Source organism: Raphanus sativus, chromosome 4, assembly GCF_000801105.2.
Source record: "Raphanus sativus cultivar WK10039 chromosome 4, ASM80110v3, whole genome shotgun sequence".
NCBI classification, from domain to species: domain Eukaryota; kingdom Viridiplantae; phylum Streptophyta; class Magnoliopsida; order Brassicales; family Brassicaceae; genus Raphanus; species Raphanus sativus.
The window spans coordinates 48,121,602-48,144,879 of NC_079514.1; the positions used below are offsets into that span (position 1 = coordinate 48,121,602).

Here is a 23,278-nt window from a genome sequence, read left to right on the forward strand (position 1 = left end):
ACAGAAGCCTAGTTCATTCTGTAACACATATGAACTTTTTTTTTTTTTTGCTAAAAAACACATATGAACTTCCAGCCTCAGTCTCTGAAGATTGAAATAAATAAGCACTCAGTTTATGATGTTTTGATCATTTCACAAAATGTAGTAAATACATATAATTATAGAGACATCCATGATTGTAAAAGAAAAAAAAATTCAAAGTTTTAAAATGAAAAGAAATTACCAATTGTTTTTTTGGTAAAAAAATTACCAATTGTTGATAAAAAAGAAATGACCAATCACATAACGTAGTACAAATAAAATTGCAACTACTATGAAAAATATAATTTTAATGTTGACAAAAACCATCGTGTTCTGTATATATATTGAAAATAATAATAAAATAGTAAATAAAAATCATTCTTTAAAGCATCTTGTATATATTATACTCACAAACCCATAACTCCTTCTATTCCCTTGACAATATCAAACTTTAAACCCCTATAAATCAAGAAAGGAGAAAGAGAAGAAGAATCAACAAAAAAAAAACAGAAGCAATCAATGTCTTATTCTTCCATCAAATTGCCAATCTTTCTCATTCTCTCATCTCTTCTCCATGCCGCTTTAGGTACGTACACATATATCTACTGTATATATACATATCCAATCGTTAGAGCTCATGATCAAGTTTAACATGATCTTCTCCATTTGTTTCACTCATATCAATTCCAATTTTTTTTTTTCAAAAATCATTCTTGGTTAGACAAGTTTTCAGTCTTTACATCATGTAAAGAACCATAGATTTCATATCTTGACCAACTACATGACCGCTTTAAGATAGACCATATGAAATATTATTCTTTTATGTTAACATTTGATTTTTTCTTAATCAATTTATGTTTTTTGGCCTTTTATAGGGGAAGAAATCATTTGTGAGAATCTGCCCGCTAGTATGTGCGCGTTCTCGATATCTGCTACCGGGAAAAGATGTTTACTGGAGACAGCTAACGTCGCCGGAGAATACACTTGCCGGACTTCCGCGGTGGAAGTTAAAGGAATTGTAAACCACGTGGAGAGCTACGAGTGTGTAGCCGCTTGTGGTGTTGATCGGAAAACCGTAGGGATCTCATCGGACGCAATGATGGAGGCAGGATTCGCCGCTAAGCTTTGCTCTCCTGCTTGTTTGGATTATTGTCCTAACATTCTTGATCTTTATTTCAATCTCGCTGCCGGTGAAGGTAAGATCTTGAGCTTCTTCTTTTAGTCTTCATGCATACGTTGTCATTTTTTTGGTATTCTTATGAAATATTAGAATTTTCGAGAATAAGGGCCATGCTTTAAAAAAATAAAAATTAATATAATCCACATAAATAAATAGGTAGAAACAATTAAAGGTATATATTTCCTAACTATAAAGCATATATATAACATTAGATCCGTTACATAATTAAGGTTTCTTTACAAAACATATGTTTGAGAAATTCATATACCAAAATGTGAAAACAAAATTGTATTTACCAAATCAGGAAAAAACAAGGTTATTGCCGTAAATAAAATGTTGAAATATATACTTATCATGTTTAATGTGGCTGATATGAATGAATTAAGAAATCCTAAACTTGTGAGTTGTGTGTGTTTTGTGTATTTCGATATTTTCCTTGTGTTGTGTGGAGCCTTTTTTTTTTTTAATTAGACGTCAATTCATGAACTCACTTTCATAATTCTGGTGTTTCTTACCGTCAAGGCAAGGAATTTCAGTTAGGAACTTGATTTGTCATTGATCCTATAGTTACGTACTTACGTTAATACTATATAAAATCAATGATGTAAAGTGTAACACTTGATTCGACCAAAAAAAAAAAGTGTAACACTTGATATATCGTACCAATGGAATACATGCAGGTGCATTCTTACCTGATCTGTGTGATGCTCAACGGACAAATCCACACCGTTCGATGTTGGAAATGCTCAGTTCTGGCGGGGCTCCTGGGCCTGCTTCTGAGACAGCTCCAGGCCCTGTCTCCGACTCCGACTCCTCAGCCCCTGCTCTAGCTCCGGCTGCTATGTAAAATTTTATTTTGGGAGAAGCTGCTATGTAAAATTGATGTAATTAATTTCACGTGTGTCATGTTTATGTTTAATATTTTGATTGTTGATCAATAATGAATCATATCTCTTTATATGATTTGATGCTAGCTAATCAAGTGATTCATATGAGAAGAGGATTCAGAGTGAGTTTGATTTGTGCTTCTGTTTCGTAACATTTCCCAATGTAATAACACTTTTTGTATATATATATATATATATATATATATATATATATATATATATATATATATATATGCCATGTGCAATCGCAATTTAAAGCATAACTAACAGATTTTATCCCATCATTTTAAAAGAGTTTCACATTCTAAGTTCTAACCAATTTTTATCTCCACAAAACACTGTTTTTAGTTCCTATAATTATATATATTTTACAGTAGCTTGAATAACTTTTTTTTTCATCAAATAACTTTTTACATATCATACTTTAGTATTTATCGTTATATTTTCTGTAATATTTCAGTTAAAATTATTTTATTAATATTTTTAATATTATTTACACTTATATTTGACTAAATAGTTTTATATTTTTTTTTAAAAAAAATTTTGTATCTTTCAAATATTATGTTTTATTGGTTTATAAAAATTTATTAATTATAAACCATTAGAGATTATAAAGTACCATTGGAGATTACCTCCAGTTTTGGTTGGTAGAGCAAGATCATACTGTTAAATATAAATGGTCATTCCGAATATCTATGAACTGCCTGTCAGAACCTCTTGTGTGTTCTCGTTCATCAGATATGACAGGCAATACCGTGCGTGAACAGTTGGTGACACCATTGTTTCTCCATCTATCAACTACACCATGAAACCTACACAGAAAACAAATTAGCCATTTTCATCTCCAATGACTAAAAGAAAAAAAAAGAATATAAAAGCCATTGGTATTTGTAAGAAGGGCGTTCAGATATCCGTTTAGATTTGGTTCTAATCTATATGGTTATAAGTTTTCGGAGCTAGAAATTTAAATATATATTTCACTAATCTCCAATCTATAATAAAATTAAAAGAAATAACAAAAAAATGAATCAACCATCAATGTCTGGTGTTCGCCGGCGCTTGCCTTCATCTTGCTGTCATCAGCTATAGCGTTACTATACTTCGTCGTTCCTCAGCTCTGCCATCATCTTTTCTGTCTGTTCCTTAGTTTTGTCGTCGTTCCTTAGTTTCGCCGTCGTTCCTTAGCTTCGACAGTCTCCTTAAGATTCGTCGAAATTTAGTTACTTTGGTTCCATCATCAGTTCCGTCTTTGTCCAGCTTCAACGATGTCGTATTATCGGCATCATCAAAGTTTCTGTTATTCATCGTTTTTCTCTATTGTCATTTTTTTATTGCTTTTCAAATTGGTTTGGAAATTTTTCAACTAAACCAATTATTCTGTTTTCAAATCACAATATCAATGAATAACTAACTTGAATGAGTTTTGTGCTCTTTATTTTAATTTTTTGTTTTAATTTTGAGTGATTATGTTATTAGGAAAGCTCTTACAAACATTATTTCTATGCAACCAATGACTTGTGGTTGTTTGTTGCCAATTACAATATTTCTATGCAACCAATGACTTGTGTTTGTTTGTATTGTTATTTGGTTGATCAATGGTCTCTGTTTTGTAGACAATAAACTCTATTTAGTAACTTTTTTAGCTAATAAATTTTTTATTATATTGTTTTGAATTGATTTTCAAATTATTTTAGAAAATTTAATACATATTTAATAAATTTATCATGACCAAAGTCTTTGTATAGTCAATGATTTTTGCTTGTTTGTAGATCAATGTTCTTTGTCTGTAGCCAATATCTCTGTTTAGTGACTTCTGTTGACATCGGTTCACATATATTTTGTGTGGTTTTTGTACAATTTTCTTTTTTTTAGGAGACTGTTCATGATATATTTCCTAAATATTTACTAATTTTTCCAAAACAGTTCAAATTTTGCAGATTATTATCAATTCATATGATTGTGACATATCAACTTCTGATATAGGTAATTCTTACCTTTTCTTGTAATGAAAAAAACTATCAACTAATTGTTTAGAATAGTCTACGTCTTTGATACATTCGTTGGAATATTAAAAATGCCAATTTACAAAATAAAAGTATTTGTTTATATAATAGTACCATGTAGCGAATTTCTGAAGAATCCGAGGAAAAGTCTAGATGACCAAAAGGAAAGAAGCTATCAATAATAAAACGTCGAAACAATACAGAATTTTTGGTACAAGACAAAAGACAAGAAGCTATCAATAATAAAAAGTCGAAACAATACAGAATTTTTGGTATAAGACAAAAGACAAGTATATAACATAAAAGAACTTTTGGTACAAGACAAAAGACAAGTATATAGCATAAAGTTTTAAGGAAAAAACTAATTTTGATCCGTCATTCAAAAAAAAAAAAGCAAATATATTTTTTGTTTTATATTTTAAAAAAATATATTTGTGTTTTATTAATTATATTTATATTTTTAATCATATTTTGTGGAAAATATTTTTTAAATGATTAATAAAATATTTTAGTAATTATATTAAAATAATTGAACATCAATAGAATTGATATCTTTATATATAAAGAAACATTTTCATCCCTTCCGTGTACACGTAGGATGCCACATCAGAAATACCAACTCTGTGAGCTTGACACGTGTTTCTGTTTAATGAAACGATGCGTAGCGCTATATTTTCGTTTTGATAATTTGGGCCATGTTACTAAGATCAGACATAAGCCCATTACTATTTAATCTATAAACCCATTAACTTCATCTCTTCCACGGAAAAGTCACGGCTGCGTCTTCAATCGATGTAACCGTGGTACCACCATCCTGCAATCAATCATCCTCATTAAAACTTGCTTTTAACACCACGACCCACGTCTCCTACTATCCCTTATTTGATGGACCTTCCATTTGCTCAGAGCTCCAATGCTACACCTATAAATATAACTAATTGTTCTCGATTCAGTCATATTCATTAATTCCTTCTTCTCAAACAATTAGAATCCTTAGAAAACCAGTCAGATTCACCAGTCATGGCTGCTTCCACGATTCTGCTCGCTGATTTGATATCGGACCACTGTCCCGATACGAGCGATTTGTCGTCCCTGAAGGCACCAAAAAGTAAAGCTTACTCTCTAATCTTTTCATCTTTCTGTGAACAGTTTGATGTGCTAAAACCCCTTCTATCAGGATGTAATTCTAGGGTTTCGTATGAGAGGGGCACGAAGATCATCAACGCTGCTTCCTTCACGATTGAGAGAGAAGACCACACCATTGGCAACATCGTCCGCATGTACGCTATTCTCTCTCTCTCTCTCTCTCTCTCTCTCTCTCTCTCTCTCTCTCTATTTCTCTTTTACTTGAATCTTCAAAACCTCTAATGTCTGCGTGGATTTGATTTAGGCAACTTCACGGCGACGAGAATGTGTTATTTGCTGGATACCAACTGCCTCATCCTCTCAAGTACAAGATCATAGTCAGGGTAAAGTTCAATTTTCTCTACTGGATCTTGGCTCACTTCATCGACTGCCCTTATTAACATCCAGCTCTTGGTTTTGAGCTCTCTTAGGATTCAGAATAATGGTTGGATGAACTGTTTTTCTAAGTGTGAAGTTGGATTTGTTTGCAGATTCACACCACAAGCCAGTCTTCCCCGATGCAAGCATACAATCAGACTATCAATGACCTTGACAAGGAGCTTGACTTTCTCAAGAGCCAGTTTGAGGTATATCATCTTTTACTTTGATCCTGGAGTCTTTTCTCTAACAGTATCTAATAGAAAGATTCTTATGCTTGCCTCAGTTGTACTAGATTGAAAGCTACAATGATATTTGTGGAAGCTGAGTCTCCCCAGGCGAAGTTGCATCTAGAGGTGTAGAGTTCATTAACTGGTGGTTACCATGGTTACTAAATGACATTTTTCTTCCTTTTTAGGTACTAACTATTTTCCCATTGATTTGAAAATATATATGCCAGTTGCTTTGTCAACGCTCTGGATAAGGAAAGAAAAAGAGATTGCAAATATATCTCACAGTGGCTTCCTGCATAGCGTCTTAACATAAAGACGACATACGATAGAGTTGTCTTTAGAATAAGCGACCTTAACGCACAAACCTGAAGAAATGCATTTACCATTTATTGTGAAAATTCAACATTTTCCAGCCTCAAAAAGGTTATGATCAAATATTATAGTGTCTCTGAGATACATGTATCAGACGTGCATAAAACTTTTTTCTTTCTTTTATTACAACTCAAGAATTAGAAGATCAAGCTCCTCAAATACTCCCCACTATTTTTCACACAACAAACCGAGATGTATCACAATTAAAAATATATATATCACACTGTAATACTATTTGTAGCTTTAATGTGGTATTTGCATTCATTATTTTTTTCTATCCTAAACAAATGTTTTCATAGCATCGCTATGATATAAAACGTGACCAGACTGTCTACTTGAATTCTGTTAGCAACCTTCTTGACACCAAACTCATATTGTTCTTTTATTTTGATACTTTCTGCTTTATGTAATGTAATTTTGCTGCAGTTAATATATTAACTTTTCCATTTTAATTCGTTAACTAATATTTTTGACTAAATTACATGTTAGCCTTGAGTGAAAGATGTTTCCAAGAACTGAAAGGGTGGTTGGAATAGATGGAAGAAACAAGGTACTTTTGAAAAAGCCATCGGCAAAGCAATTTTGTCAATTACATTATCTGATTCTTGAAAAATTCAAATACTACAAGTTACAAAAAAAAAAAATTCAAATACTTCAAAGATTTTGTTAGACTACATTTGATGACGTGTCCAAGTAAGCTATACACACACCGAAAATGAAAATATATGGACGAAAAGAATTCTTTTATTTTTATCTTTCTATCTAGCGTGAAAGCAATTATTTCCAATAGATAATTGACATCCTAAGTTGTTCAAAAAAAAAATATTTGACATCCTAAGTAATACTTTAAGAGAAACATTGTACAATAGATCATTATTTATTATTAAAACAAATTAGTAATGGAAACATATACATGCATCTGTTAGACAAATCTAGGCCCCACAAAGATTTGTGAGTGAAATAAAATTAATATATTTATAGAATCATTCTTCAAAAGTATCAAAGAAAATATCCTAAATTTATAAAACTTGCCTAAGAAACATATTTTCAGTAAAATTATGTATTTAAATTATCATTTCAAAGATTATTAAAAAAATTGGCGCGTAGGAAAGTTTCTAACTTATACTACTATGCAACATAATAAATATTTACAAAATTAATAAAAGGTTAATGCTTAATAAAAGAAAACAATATACTTATCAAAATTATACAAAAAATACTTTTAACAAAAAATAATACATCATATTACCCTAAATATTTTTTTTACATCCCGCCCGCAGGGCGGGTTTTTCCTAGTTTTTCATATAAGCTATGTGAATGCCGACACAGAAGCCTTGTTCGTTCTGTATATGAACTTCCAGCGCTCAGTCTTTGGAGATTGAAATCAATAAGCACTCAGTCTATGATGTTTTGATCATTTACCGAAATGTAGTAAATACATATAATTATAGAGACATCCATGAACTTGTAATGGATTAAACAATTCATTAATTCAGTTTTAAAATGAAAAGAAATTACCAATTGTTGATAAAAAAAAGAAATGACCAATCACATAACGTAGTACAAAAAATTGCAACTACTATAAAAATATAATTTTACTGTTGACAAAAACCATCGTGTACTGTATATATATTGAAAATAATAATTAAATACAAAAATCATTTTATAAAGCATCTTGTATATATATACTCACAAACCCCCATAACATCTTCTTCGGTATACGCCTTCTATTCCCTTGACAACATCAAACTTTAAACCCCTATAAATCAAGAAAGAAGAAAGAGAAGAAGAATCAACAAAAAACCAGAAGCAATCAATGTCTTATTCTTCCCTCAGATTGCCCGTCTTTCTCATTCTCTCATCTCTTCTCCATGCCGCTTTAGGTACGTATACATACATCTACGGTATATATATCTGCAATTGTTAGAACCATGATCAAGTTCAATATGATCTTCTCCATTTGTTTCACTCATGTCAATTCCAAATTTCTTTTTTTCAAAAATCATTCTTTTTTTTTTTTTCAAAAATCATTCTTGGTTAGACAAGTTCTCAGTCTTTACATCAAAGAACCATAATTTTACATTTTGACCAACTACATGACCGGTTTAAGATAACCATATGAAATACTATCCTTTTATGTTAACATTTGATTCTTTTTCTTAATCAGTTTATGTTTTTGGCTTTCCTATAATTGTAGGGGAAGAAATCTTTTGCGAGAATCTGCCCACTAGTATGTGCGCGTTCTCGATATCGGCTTCCGGAAAAAGATGTTTATTGGAGACAGCTAACGTCGCCGGAGAATACACTTGCCGGACTTCCGTGGTGGAGGTTGAAGGAATTGTAAACCACGTGGAGAGCTATGAGTGTGTAGCCGCTTGTGGTGTTGATCGGAAAACCGTAGGGATCTCATCGGACGCAATGATGGAGGCAGGATTCGCCACTAAGCTTTGCTCTCCGGCTTGTTTAGATTATTGCCCTAACATTCTTGATCTTTTTTTCAATCTCGCCGCCGGTGAAGGTAAGATCTTGAGCTTCTTCTTTTTAGTCTTCATGCATACAGCATAAGTTGACATTTTTTTGGTATTCTGATGAAACATTAGAATTTTTGAGAATAAGGGCCATGCTTTATAAAACTTAATTAATTAATGTATGTCCACATAAATAAATAGGTAGAAACTAGAAACAATTGAAGGTATATATATATTTTTTTTGAACAAAAATTGAAGGTATATATTTACTAACTATAAAGCATATATAACACTAGATCCATTTACCTTTACGTATTGAGGTTTCTTTGCAAAACATATGCTGAGAAATTCATATACCAAAAAAATGAACACAAAATTGTATTTACCAAATCCAAATCAGGAAAAAATCAAAGTTATTGCCGTAAATAAAAAGTTGAAAATATGTATCTATTGTGTTTAATGTGGCTGAAATGAATGAAGTAAGAAACCCTATACTTGTGAGTTGGGTGTGTTTGTGTATTTCGATATATTCCCGGTGTCGACCCATTTTTTAATTAGACGTGCATGCATGAACTCACTTTCATAATTCTGGTGTTTCTTACCGTCAAAGCAAGGAATTTCAGTTAGGAGCTTAATTTATCATTGATCCTATAGTTACGTACTTTTTTTAATAAACGTACTTACGTTAATACTATATAAAATAATAAAATCAATGATGTAAAGTGTAAACTTGACGTAACGTACCATGGAATACATGCAGGTGCATTCTTACCTGATCTGTGTGATGCACAACGGACAAATCCACACCGTTCGATGTTGGAAATGCTCGGTTCAGGCGGGGCTCCTGGGCCTGCTTCTGAGACTGCTCCAGGCCCTGTCTCCGACTCCGACTCCTCAGCCCCTGCTCTAGCTCCGGCTGCTATGTAAAATTAATGTAAATAATTTCACGTGTGTCATATTTATGTTTAATATTTCGATTGTTGATCCATAATGAATCATATCTCTTTATATGATTTGATCTAGCTCATCAATTGATTCATATGAGAAGAGGATTCAGAGTGAGTTTGATTTGTGGGTCTGTTTCGTAACATTTCCCAATGTACTAAATTTTAGCAAAAAATAAAATAAAATTTCCGATGTAAGAGCATTTCCAACCCCACTCCAAACTCATTCCAAACTCTATTTTGCAGTAAAATAATTTTCAACCTGATGTAGCGGAAGCTTTTAGGGATAAAACTAGATCCGTTTATTCTAAGAATACACGAATCTAGGGTTTGTGAATACTCTTCACAGTGCTTAATTAAAAGCTCTTAGGGGTTGTGAATACTCTTCACAGTGGTTTATAAAAACATCTTTAGGGTTTGAGAATACTCTTCTCAATGGTTTATCAAAACCTCTTCTGGAAACCTCCTTTTATTAAATCATCAAAAAACTGAATACAACCATAGAATCTAAAAGACTATATATAAGAAAACCATAAAACCCTAAAACATTAAGATAATTGTCAAATAATTTATAAAATAAATAATAAGATATATGGAAATATTCCAAATATTTATCTCCATCATTCTCTCCGGGTTGGAGAAGATTCGTCCTCGAATCTTGATCATAGTCTTCGAATCCAGAACGTTTTTCAAGAAAAACTCTTCCTCGAATATTCAATAGCTTGTATCGCACAATTTTTGCACGAATCCGATTGTAACTTGAATATTCAAAAATCCATTTTTGCACAAACTTTGCACATAACAGATAATTAAGATTCTGCCCAAAATCTTCATCAATACAATTTCGCCCTATTTTTGCACGAAAATCGTTCTGCAGAGACTTTACACAGATCTCATCCCGTCCGAGTTTTGCACAAACTTCATCTTTATAGACAGAGTCGACAACACAAATATCATCTTCGATAAATCTCTCCTCGTCTTCATCATCATCCAACTGCACATCTTGAGCTCGTGCTGCTTCTCTTTTCTTTAATGGCTCATCGAACTTATTTAATGCCGTACAGAAATCTTGTTCTAACTTCTTATTAATCTTGTTGAGATCTTGTTGAAACTTGTTGATATCTTGTTTAAACTTTTCCAAGTTCTCAACTATCTCAACTAGTTGTTATTGTTGTAGATACATCTGCGATCAAGATAATAGAACCGTTTGGCTCTGATACCAACTGATGTAGCAGAAGCTTTTAGGGATAGAACTAGATCAGTTTATTCTAAGAATACACGAATCTAGGGTTTGTGAATACTCTTCACAGTGCTTAATTAAAAGCTCTTAGGAGTTGTGAATACTCTTCACAGTGGTTTATAAAAACATTTTTAGGGTTTGAGAATACTCTTCTCAGTGGTTTATCAAAACCTCTTCTGGAAAACTCCTTTTATTAAATCATCAAAAAACTGAATACAACCATAGAATCTAAAAGACTATATATAAGAAAACCATAAAACCCTAAAACTTTAAGATAATTATCAAATAATTTATAAAATAAATAATAAGATATATGGAAATATTCCAAATATTTATCTGCATCACAACCCCACTTCAAAACTCCCTCAAAAATGGAGTAATATGCATGATTATTCCAAATATGAAGTAAATCAACTCATTACTCCAAATATGAAGTAAACGGAGAGGCGGCCCTTAGAAAATGGTTCTAAAAATTTTAAATTTGATTATTACAAAAGATAGTTACATTTGTATGTTTTGTTTCTTTAAAATCATATAACATTAGAAAATAAAAATTTGGGCCATTATGTGTTCGTGCATATCGGTTAGGAAGAAAGAAACGTTGAACCCAGTGTTTTCAGATCTGGATCGAACCGTTGGTCGCACCGGATTGAACCATGAACCGACAATAATTCGAGTTGGGTTGATGCCAAAACCCAATTAATATTGAACCGATAAAAAATTCATATCGAACCGTCTAAAACCTAGAAACTGGTGATCTAATGAACCGACTAAACCCAGTTCATATATACACCAAATTTTATTAATGAAACAATTATTTTTCATTTTAAAGTAAAAAAAAGATTTATTAAAGATTAATAAAAGATTATCTATTTAAAATAAAAAATTAATAGTGTTTTGAGGAGATAAAAATTGGTTAGAATGCAAAACCCTTTTAAAATGATGGGATAAAAGGTGTTAGAGATTCTTGAAATTGCGATTGCACATGGCATATAAATATATATCGAACAAGAAAACAAAACAATGGTATTTGTTTGGAGTAAAAACAATCTATTATATTAAAAGAGAAGCTAGAAGTCATGAATTTTTAATATGTGATATTTTAAAATGGATCATCTATTAGAATTGATTACATTAAATTATTCAATCATTAATAATTTTATTAGGCTTACAATAATTGAATTAAACAATAGATAACCATTAGATTTATAGATAGTATAATGAGATACATGTTTAAATTAAATAAATATCATTTAATGTTGTAATAGTATACTTTCATAAGTTAATTATTTATATATTTGTTGAAGTTCACTTTTAAAATTATATCTATTATATTAAAAGAGAAGTTATGATTCTTTTAATGTGTGACTAGATCTTGACCCGCGCTTTGGAAGCGCGGAATATTTTACGATGAAAAACTTCACTAATAACTTAACAACTATTTTGGTAGTTTTTAAAAGTGTGTATTTAAAATATTTTTGCATTTAAATCAGCGTTTTTAAATTCAACCCGATTGTGATTATACCGGTTAATTCGGAGATCTGACAATTCAATTTAGGTTTTTAAAATATTCATATTAAAAAAATTACTAAAACCCGAGATTAACCGATTGAACTGTTGGATGACCGATATGTAATCTAATTTGATTTAAATTGTAATAATTTCATAATTTGTAATCTTATACTCCAAATTTTAAAGTTCATTATTTTACAATTTATGAAATTATGACGTTTCTACAAAACTTTAAAAAGAAAATGATAGATATAACATAACTAAGATTAATTATTGTATTGTTGGAAACATTGATAGTAGTATAAAAAAATATATTGTTTGGAAACATTGATAGTAGTATAAAGAAATAAATATATTGTTTGGAAACATAGATAGTAGTATAAAGAAAGAAACATTAATGATTTAATGTAAGTTTAACTATAAAGTATATAAAGTATAAGGTGTATTTAATTTAAAAATTTACAAAATAATTGTAGATCCAATAGAATGTTTCTGTTTTAATAAGATAGATATTTTAAAATAGATCATCTATTAGAATTGATTACATTAAATTATTCAATCATTAATAATCTTATTGGGCTTACAATAATTGATTAAACAATAGATGACCAATTGAATTTATAGATAGTATAATAAGATACAAGTTTAAATTAAATAAATATCATTTAATGTTGTAATAGTATACTTTCATAAGTTAATTATTTATATATTTTTAGAAGTTCACTTTTGAAATTATATAGTTATTTTTTAAAATAAAAAATCATCATTTTCTAACAATGATTAATCTATAATACCTTAAACCAATGAACAATATTTTTAGATGATATAGTTTATTAAACAAATAAAATAAAACAAAATATTTAAATATTCATTCCATAATATGAAGCTAAAAGTTTAATTTTTGTTAAAACTATCTAAATTTGGAAAATGTTACAATATCTTTAAAGATGAAATAAAACAATATTTTACCAATCTTTACATATATTTATGAGCTCAATAATAAAATAATAATCCAAATATATATATATATAGAAGAAGATACAAATACATGTGAAATTTTTAAAAAATCTATTCGATGAAAAATTAATATATTGTAAAATTATTTTCTTTTAAAATTGATATACACACCTCATATATATTATAATTATATCAATTTAGAAGTGGAAACAAAATGTTTATATGAAAATAAATGAACACAAACATTTGCGCAGTTGCGCGGATCGAGATCTAGTGATATATTACAAAAAGTGTTATTAGAGCATCTCCAATTTGTTACTTATTTTTTCTACTTTAAAATGGAGTAACTCCAAAATGGAGTAACTCCAAAATGGAGTAGAGTTTTGCTCCAATGTATTACTCCATTTTTCTACTCCAAAATTGAATATTTTTAATATTTTATGTTTTATATTTATTTTAAAATTAGTAATATCATCTTTCATTATAAAACATAAAATATTAAAATATTCAATTTTGGAGTAGAAAAATGGAGTAATACATTGGAGCAAACTCTACTCCATTTTGGAGTTACTCCATTTTGGATTTACTCCATTTTAAAGTAGAAAAATAAGTAACAAATTGGAGATGCTCTAATAACACTTTTTGTAATATATCACTAGATCTCGATCCGCGCAACTGCGCAAATGTTTGTGTTCATTTATTTTCATATAAACATTTTGTTTCCACTTCTAAATTGATATATTATAATATATATGAGGTGTGTATATCAATTTTAAAAGAAAATAATTTTACAATATATTAATTTTTCATCGAATAGATTTTTTTAAAATTTCACATGTATTTGTATCTTCTTCTATATATATATATATTTGGATTATTATTTTATTATTGAGCTCATAAATATATGTAAAGATTGGTAAAATATTGTTTTATTTCATCTTTAAAGATATTGTAAATTTTCCAAATTTAGATAGTTTAACAAAAATTAAACTTTTAGCTTCATATTATGGAATTAATATTTAAATATTTTGTTTTATTTTATTTGTTTAATAAACTATATCATCTAAAAATATTGTTCATTGGTTTAAGGTATTATAGATTAATCATTGTTAGAAAATGATGATTTTTTATTTTAAAAAAATAACTATATAATTTCAAAAGTGAACTTCTAAAAATATATAAATAATTAACTTATGAAAGTATACTATTACAACATTAAATGATATTTATTTAATTTAAACTTGTATCTTATTATACTATCTATAAATTCAATTGGTCATCTATTGTTTAATCAATTATTGTAAGCCCAATAAGATTATTAATGATTGAATAATTTAATGTAATCAATTCTAATAGATGATCTATTTTAAAATATCTATCTTATTAAAACAGAAACATTCTATTGGATCTAACAATTATTTTGTAAATTTTAAATTAAATACACCTTTATACTTTATATACTTTATAGTTAAACTTACATTAAATCATTAATGTTTCTTTCTTTATACTACTATCTATGTTTCCAAACAATATATTTATTTCTTTATACTACTATCAATGTTTCCAAACAATATATTTTTTTATACTACTATCAATGTTTCCAACAATACAATAATTAATCTTAGTTATGTTATATCTATCATTTTCTTTTTAAGTTTTGTAGAAACGTCATAATTTCATAAATTGTAAAAATAATGAACTTTAAAATTTGGAGTATAAGATTACAAATTATGAAATTATTACAATTTAAATCAAATTAGATTACATATCGGTCATCCAACAGTTCAATCGGTTAATCTCGGGTTTTAGTAATTTTTTAATATGAATATTTTTAAAAACCTAAATTGAATTGTCAGATCTCCGAATTAACCGGTATAATCACAATCGGGTTGAATTTAAAAACGCTGATTTAAATGCAAAAATATTTTAAATACACACTTTTAAAACTACCAAAATAGTTGTTAAGTTATTAGTGAAGTTTTTCATCGTAAAATATTCCGCGCTTCCAAAGCGCGGGTCAAGATCTAGTCACACATTAAAAGAATCATAACTTCTCTTTTAATATAATAGATATAATTTTAAAAGTGAACTTCAACAAATATATAAATAATTAACTTATGAAAGTATACTATTACAACATTAAATGATATTTATTTAATTTAAACATGTATCTCATTATACTATCTATAAATCTAATGGTTATCTATTGTTTAATTCAATTATTGTAAGCCTAATAAAATTATTAATGATTGAATAATTTAATGTAATCAATTCTAATAGATGATCCATTTTAAAATATCACATATTAAAAATTCATGACTTCTAGCTTCTCTTTTAATATAATAGATTGTTTTTACTCCAAACAAATACCATTGTTTTGTTTTCTTGTTCGATATATATTTATATGCCATGTGCAATCGCAATTTCAAGAATCTCTAACACCTTTTATCCCATCATTTTAAAAGGTTTTGCATTCTAACCAATTTTTATCTCCTCAAAACACTATTAATTTTTTATTTTAAATAGATAATCTTTTATTAATCTTTAATAAATCTTTTTTTTACTTTAAAATGAAAAATAATTGTTTCATTAATAAAAATTTGGTGTATATATGAACTGGGTTTAGTCGGTTCATTAGATCACCAGTTTCTAGGTTTTAGACGGTTCGATATGAATTTTTTATCGGTTCAATATTAATTGGGTTTTGGCATCAACCCAACTCGACTTATTGTCGGTTCATGGTTCAATCCGGTGCGACCAACGGTTCGATCCAGATCTGAAAACACTGGGTTCAACGTTTCTTTCTTCCTAACCGATATGCACGAACACATAATGGCCCAAATTTTTATTTTCTAATGTTATTGATTTTAAAGAAACAAAACATACAAATGTAACTATCTTTTGTAATAATCAAATTTAAAATTTTTAGAACCATTTTACTGCGCGCAAGGTGCGGATCCAAACCTAGTATTGATAATAGTGTTTATAGTATGTCCTCAAACGAAAGTGTTCAAGTTTTTTATATAAAAACTAATATATGTTTCATTTTTAATTTCCTTTTGTACTTATATGTTGGATGACTGTATGCTTTGGGAAATGTTTTTCATAATAAATGGAATGTAAAATAAAGGTATTATATTCTCTTTTTTGTGTTTCGAAAAAGAAGAATATAGGCCGTTGGATCTATTCTTATTATTTTCATACGTGATACGTCGCATGAAAAAAGAAGAACAAAACTTAGGTTCACCCCCTAGGGTGACCTCTAAATTCACCCACCAATAGTATTTTAGTTATTTGAGATTTTATATCTCTAAAAAAGGAAACTAAATAATAAAAATTTATGAAACAAAATTATGACTTTGATAAAAAAATAGTAGTAATTATCAAAAATGATTTTTTATATTGATAAATCTGTTGGAAAAATACTAAACCCTAAATTCTAAATAATAAACCCTAAATCCTAAATTCTAAATACTAAACCCTAAACCTTTGGGAAAGCCTGAACCCTTGGGCAAATGCTATACCCTAAACTCTTAAATTTAAACCAAACCCTAAATCATAAACTAAAACCGTTAATCCTAAACCATAAATCATGACCCCTAATATTAACCCTAAATCCTAAATTCCAAAATGGTTTATGGTTTAGGATTTAATATTTGTCCAGGAGTTTAAGGTTTAGGTTTTCGTGTTTAGAATTAGGGTTTAATATTATGGTTTATGATTAAGGGTTTAGGGGTTTTAGGGTTTAGGATTAAGGTTTAAAGTATAGGATTTGCCCAAGGGTTCAGGCTTTACAAAGGGTTTAGGGTTTAGAATTTAGGGTTTAATATTTGTCGACGGATTTATCAATATTAAAAATATAGTTTTTTGATAATTTATACTATTTTTATTTTATCTAAAACATAATTTTATTTCATTAAATTCTTATTATTTGGTTTCTTTTATTAAAGATATCAAATCTCAAATAACTAAATTCTATTGGTAGGTGAATGTAGAAGTTTGCCTTAGGGCAGCGCCGGTCCGGAGTTCGTTGGCGCCTAAAGCGCATTAAAAAATGTTGCCCCTTAATTATAATATTTTTTTTTGCATTTTGATTTTTTTGCATCAATAAATTCTTTTGCAAATTTTTTTTACAAAGTCATTCAGAAATTTTGAATAACCAAGTGTGTTAACTAGTTTATGTTTTTTTTTTTGCTAAACTTAACTTATGTTTCTATTAATATTATAGAAAATACGTTTAATATATAACTTATGAGACATATTTGAACATAAATTTTTTAACTATATATAAAAAAATTACCTAATGTATGATTATAACCATATGTTCTTTAGAAAAATAACATCTCAACTGTTTTCATAGGTTTCTTTGCTTATCAACAGTATAGTTCTTCTATATACATGTTTTGTCAATATGGAAGATTAATTATAATTTAATGAAATCTTATAAAATTAACTAAATTTATAAAATATTACAGAAAATTTTATTGAGAATTTCAGAGAGCAAAAGTATTTTTTGTAATTTTATGTTTGCTTGCATTTTAATAGTTTTAACATATTATAAAATTACGACAGAAAATACAGAGGATAAAACTTACATAAAAATTGAGAGTTGCATAAATTATAGCAATAGTCCGTGAACAGCGGAGAGCACAGATAATTTTTAAAATAGTCAATTTTGAATCAATAGAACACAGTAAATAATTGGAGAACATAGACTATATTATGATATATTTACCTTTTATATTTAATGTTATATATACTAAAAAAAAAGATTCTTTAAAAAAGCAACCGTATCGTGTTATAGCTCATTTACTTGCTGCAATCATTATTAAAAGAAGTAATCGAACTCTACACCTGTAGAATAATAAAACAGGCCAACATACCACCAGACCAAAGAAAACTTTTGAAATTTAGCGCCCCTAAAATGCTAATATTATTTGGCGCCTAAAGCCCAAGCTTTATGAGTTTTAGCCCAAGGCCGGGCATGGCTTAGAGGGTGAACCTAAGTTTTGTTAAAAAAAGAAGTACAACTCAAATGTACAGAATCTGTTTAAGAGAGGAAAAATCCTTTAATTTGACAGACGCAAAGAAATCTTATTTCCTTTTATTAACTTATATACGGGACAAAGTCACAAAGATCTTTATTCATTCTTGGACTCGCTCGCTTCTTCATAGTATAGTTAGTCGTAGAATATGCCATACATCGATTTAGAACAAGGAAGAAACGGAAATCGAGAGCTATCTTTCAGAGAAAGTGAAGATGTCGCTTCGTGCTTCCACTCGAATACGTACAGATATTATGACTATGACAAGGATGAGTATTCGAGCAGTGTCTCTTCAGTGAGTGATGAGTCAGAGAAGAGTGTGTGTAGGATTTGCAAATTGGAGGTTGGATCGTATGGTCAGGGTTTGATTGAGTTGGGATGTTCTTGTAAGGGTGATTTGGCGATTGCTCATCGACAATGTGCTGAGACTTGGTTTAAACTCAAAAGAAACGAGTATGTTCTTTCTTTTTTTTTTTGTGAATACAAGGGAGAAAAACTCCCAAGTTTAATTTATTCCAACATAAACGTACTACTCGACCGCATGCCTCAACTTAGGCGGGCCTGAAACATCCTCAATTAACAAAAAATTAACTTCTACTGGAACAACATCAAAAAAATGAAATCCTAACGCTAGAGAAAAAGCATAATCAGCCAAGCCATCTGCAAGACCATTTGCTTCTCTGAAGACGTGTTTAAAACGGACTATCCAGTCCCTAGAAATAAAGCCATAGCACAGTCGTACTAGGAAGGACAAAGAATGCGTCGCCGCGATCCCTGTCTGAAAGAAACCCACCACCACAGCCGAATCCACTTCTATTTCCACACACCGCACTCTTTTCTGCCAAGCAATCAACAGGCCATAGTAGACACCCCACAGCTCAGCCAAAGGTGCAGAACAAAGCCCGATATTTAGGCCAAAACCGCAGATCCAACTACCATTCTCATCTCTCAACACACCACCAGCCGTAGCAAGCCCCGAATTTCCACGCGAAGCCCCGTCCGTATTCACCTTAAACCATCTTGATGGTGGCTTTTCCCACTTAATCCACCTCTCTACTCTCACTGCCTTCACCAATTCTTTCTTTTTACTCCATATACTAATATCCTTAGCCTGTTCTTTAACAAACTTCACTCGGTCCCTACACAGCCGCTTCTCTCCAAAGACGTTCCCACACCGCCACTTCCAAGCCCACCATACTGCTACTGCGAAAAGAACAACCCAAGGACCCGTTTCCGTTCGAACCTCCGAGCTCGAGAGATTGTCATAGGTCCATTCAAGCAGAGACTGCTGAAAGAACTTTTGCCTCTTAACCGTTGGTATAATCCGGTTCCATATACCTTGCATAGCTGGACAGTCCCTAAGAATATGTATTGTTGACTCCACACCCCCTCTGCACACTTGACAGACATTAGAACCCCCAATATGCCTTCGAAATCTTTCCTCATTTGTCATGATGACTTGTTGAGAGACCAACCACAAGAAGACGCGTATCCTTTCCGGTACTTTCAACCTCCATATACAGTTATAAAACTGCTCCATATCCTGTGTAAGGACATTCTCTCGTGTTACCAGTGCATAAGCTGATACAACTGAGAAGCTTCCATCTCGAGTTTCTCCCCAGGCCAACCTGTCTTTAGCTCCTGTAACGGTGTCTAGGACAACTGATCGAAGCTCCAATCTCTTATCCTCATCCATGTACTGCCCAATAACCTCAAAATTCCATCCCCCATCCGCCTGCCACAACTCCTTTGCCCTCATATTCACAAGCTCGTCTGGTAGAAATCCACGCACAGAGTCTATCAAAGCTTCATTACCCAACCATTTATCAGTCCAAAAACGAATAGTTGCTCCATCCCCCACAACCCAAGCATAACCTTTAACGATCACCTCTAAGATTCCAATCCCCACACTCCTCATAGTCGAAGACCATGAACCAGTAGATGTGAGCCACGCTAAATTTTGGACATCACCAATGTTATACTTACTCCGCAGCACCCGAGCCCAAAGACTAGTGGTATCATTCAACAATCTCCAACCCAACTTTGCTAGTAGCGCCATATTCATCTCCTTAGCATGCCTAATACCCAGACCAACCTCCTGTTTTGGTTTACATACTCGATCCCATGCAACCAGATGTTGCTTTCGTTGTTCACTCGTGCTTCCCCATATAAAATCCCTTGATAACTTATCCAAAGCATTAAGAGTAGCAACATGTAGCTGAATACTACTCATAGTGTGGACTGGAGTAGAGGACAACACAGCTTTAGTTAAGGTAATCCTGCCAGCTCGACTCAACATCTTCCCTTTCCACCCTGCTAACCGCGATGAGACTCTGCCAATAACTTCACTAAACGTTTCTTTATTAATCCGTTTATGAAGAATTGGCATTCCCAAATACTTTCCAAGATCATATGTGGATTGAATACCACTCTCATAGGTGATGCGATTACTCAACTCCACAGCCACATTCTTAGAAAAGAAGATCTTGGACTTCTCTAAGCTCACCTTTTGGCCTGAGGAGTTACAGAACCTCTCAAGGACTCCCCGAATCACTCTGATCTGCACTACAAATGCCTCCGCAAACAATATCAAGTCGTCAGCAAAGCAAATATGAGAAAGTTTAGAACCTCCACAGGAGAGCTGAACCGGTTTCCATATCTTTGCCCCAACCGCATCCTCAATAAGATGGCATAGACGCTCCATACACAACACAAACAAATATGGGGATAAGGGATCCCCTTGTCTTAGGCCTCTCACTGGTCTAAAAGGCTCTGTTTTCTCGCCATTCCAGAGCAAGCACATAGATGGTCCTGTGACACACTCCATGATCCATCTTACCCATCTGTCTGACAGACCCACAGCTTGCAAAGTATCCTCCAGATAGTCCCATCTAATCCGATCATAAGCCTTTTCAAGATCCAATTTTAAAATCATCCATCCTTTTTTCCCTTGCTTCTGCCGCATTGAGTGAATCGCCTCTTGCACAATCACTATATTATCATTGCTCAGCCTCCCTGGAATAAAACTCGACTGAGCCGGTCCAATTAGCTTCACCATCACTCGTTTCAGTTTTCTAACCATAGCTTTTGTAATTGTCTTAAAGAGGACATTACAAAGGCTAATTGGTCGAAATTGAGTGATCCTTTCTGGACTTGCTACCTTGGGAATGAGAACTAGCAACGCATCATTAGTCTCCTGCGGTAACTGATATCTTGTGTTTTTAATAGATTTTATCATTCATTTATCATGCATTTTGATCATCTAGGATAGCATTTAGACTTGTTTAGTTTGCATTGCATTGCATTTGTTCTTATCAGGTGATGGAGATGCCAAATGGTGACTTTGGAGCAATTGGAGGTGGATTGGAGGCAAGATTGGTGTTTTTCGAGTTCATGGTGTGATGACCAAGTGTCCCAGCGGCTTCATGTGACAGGCAGCGGCATTTTGACCTTGCAGGAAGCCGATGCACATCACCCAGCGGCCTAGCGTCACCCAGCGGCCTGGCGTCCTGACGAGAAGCCGGTGCAGAAGTTCTGCTGAAAATTCTAAGTGTTGGAGCGGCTTTTGGTGCAGCGGCTTCACCAGACCGCTGGAGAAAATCGACCCTCCCTGCCCGACTTCGAGATGTTGCAGCGGCTTGGTGAACGTGACGAGAAGCCGGTGTGCATATCCCAGCGGGTTTCTGCACTCCTCAACGGCTTTTTGTCAGCGCCAAAAGGCAGTTGCGACCATTTTCATAGTTAGCATTTGAGAGTTTATCAGACTTGTTTTTACTCTTTTATCCTTATGTTTCTAGCTACTATAAATACTTTGTAGACCTAATCTTTGTAATCATCTCATTTTTCTCTCTAGACTTTGCCTCATTTTGTAAAAGCTTGAATCTTTTTATCATTCTAAGGAATTTCTTCATCTTATATCTTGTTTCTCTTAATCATTAACATGATTAGCCTTGAATCTCATATGGATTTGAGGTTTATCATGGAGATTAGGGAGTAGACACATTTTGGATTCATGGATTAGGGTGATTAAGGGTGATTAGTGAAGATCTAGAGTGTTTAGTGTTAGATCTACTTATTTCTTTGCTTGTTGAGGGTTCTTAATGCTATTTTAGTCTTGATCATACTAAAATAGATCCTTAGACATTTCCTGCCCGAAAGGTGTATGATGAAATGTCTGAACCAACTCTTCAATGCTTTTAATGCACTTTGCCAAAGAGATTTGTTGTTAAAGGTGTTAAGATTGCTAGTAGACTTGTCCAAAATGATTGCTTTAGTAATATTCAACCGAAGAGATTTGATGCTTGAGTTACTAAAGCAAATGAGCATTCATCTTGAGAAAGAGCTTGTTTAGTGTTGTGTCTAGGCATAAGGAAATTGTTGATTTGATAGCTTGCCACTCTAGCTTGGATCTTAGTCACCCAAAATCAAGTCCCTAGTCCCATGAGTCCACCTTAGCATTTGATTGAGTTCTTGCATTTGTTTCTAGTTTGGATTTGAGATCACCTTGTTTATATTAGTAGGTTCTTAGCTTGTCACTCATCATCCATCTTCTCGTTTGCTTAGATTAAGAGAGTTTGTGTATTCTTGGTGCTATAGATCTCTAGTTCTCTGTGGTTCGACAACCTTTTATACTATCATTTGACTTGAAAGCCTTGAAAACTTCCAATACCAAATTGGCGCCGTTGCCGGGGAACTAGTAGATTTATCATTAGGATTTCAATCTTTCTTGAGACTAAGCTTTATTTTCTTGCTTTGTTTTGCTTTTGTACAGTTACTAACCTTTTCTTCTAGCTTTTGTTATTTGTAGAGATGGCTTCAAGTTACCATGGGGAGCCACAAGAAGAGGAAGACACATTTGAATATCACATTCAAGATGACTTTGATGCAAGTATACTCACACCAGCACAACTTGT

General features: G+C 31.7%; 3 protein-coding genes across 4 annotated transcripts; all 3 read left to right on the top strand.

Annotated features, from left to right (window-relative positions):
* Positions 1–467: 467 nt before the first annotated feature.
* Positions 468–2,269, top strand: LOC108829784 (uncharacterized). Its single transcript, XM_057006998.1, has 3 exons — positions 468–607; positions 897–1,217; positions 1,882–2,269. Exons 1-3 carry the CDS (start codon positions 541–543, stop codon positions 2,046–2,048), a joined length of 555 nt encoding a protein of 184 aa, XP_056862978.1. The 5' UTR covers positions 468–540; the 3' UTR covers positions 2,049–2,269.
* A 2,609-nt stretch (positions 2,270–4,878) lies between these two features.
* LOC108837686 (DNA-directed RNA polymerases II, IV and V subunit 11-like) lies at positions 4,879–6,348 on the top strand. 2 transcript variants are annotated; one of them, XR_008944449.1, is made up of 6 exons: positions 4,879–5,199; positions 5,269–5,371; positions 5,482–5,560; positions 5,708–5,803; positions 5,881–5,950; positions 6,055–6,348. XR_008944449.1 is itself a non-coding variant. In XM_057007305.1 (5 exons), exons 1-5 carry the CDS (start codon positions 5,112–5,114, stop codon positions 5,887–5,889), a joined length of 375 nt encoding a protein of 124 aa, XP_056863285.1. In that variant the 5' UTR covers positions 4,879–5,111; the 3' UTR covers positions 5,890–6,348. The 2 variants fall into 2 exon arrangements, 1 of the variants encoding a protein (XP_056863285.1); XM_057007305.1 differs by having other exon boundaries at positions 5,881–6,348.
* Positions 6,349–7,337: 989 nt separating this feature from the next.
* LOC130510721 (uncharacterized) lies at positions 7,338–9,802 on the top strand. The gene is made up of 3 exons (XM_057007304.1): positions 7,338–8,082; positions 8,397–8,717; positions 9,428–9,802. The coding sequence occupies exons 1-3, from the start codon at positions 8,016–8,018 to the stop codon at positions 9,592–9,594; spliced, it is 555 nt and encodes a 184-aa protein (XP_056863284.1). The 5' UTR covers positions 7,338–8,015; the 3' UTR covers positions 9,595–9,802.
* The last annotated feature ends 13,476 nt before the right edge of the window (positions 9,803–23,278 follow it).

Excerpts from the sequence above, each read along its gene's own strand:
- LOC108829784 (XM_057006998.1), top strand. The coding sequence starts at position 541 with ATGTCTTATTCTTCCATCAAATTGCCAATCTTTCTCATTCTCTCATCT. Across the intron at positions 608-896 it reads TCTTCTCCATGCCGCTTTAG|GGGAAGAAATCATTTGTGAG; the intron begins GTACGTACACAT and ends GGCCTTTTATAG. Across the intron at positions 1,218-1,881 it reads CAATCTCGCTGCCGGTGAAG|GTGCATTCTTACCTGATCTG; the intron begins GTAAGATCTTGA and ends GAATACATGCAG.
- LOC108837686 (XM_057007305.1), top strand. The coding sequence starts at position 5,112 with ATGGCTGCTTCCACGATTCTGCTCGCTGATTTGATATCGGACCACTGT. Across the intron at positions 5,200-5,268 it reads GTCCCTGAAGGCACCAAAAA|GATGTAATTCTAGGGTTTCG; the intron begins GTAAAGCTTACT and ends CCCTTCTATCAG. Across the intron at positions 5,372-5,481 it reads ATTGGCAACATCGTCCGCAT|GCAACTTCACGGCGACGAGA; the intron begins GTACGCTATTCT and ends GATTTGATTTAG.
- LOC130510721 (XM_057007304.1), top strand. The coding sequence starts at position 8,016 with ATGTCTTATTCTTCCCTCAGATTGCCCGTCTTTCTCATTCTCTCATCT. Across the intron at positions 8,083-8,396 it reads TCTTCTCCATGCCGCTTTAG|GGGAAGAAATCTTTTGCGAG; the intron begins GTACGTATACAT and ends CTATAATTGTAG. Across the intron at positions 8,718-9,427 it reads CAATCTCGCCGCCGGTGAAG|GTGCATTCTTACCTGATCTG; the intron begins GTAAGATCTTGA and ends GAATACATGCAG.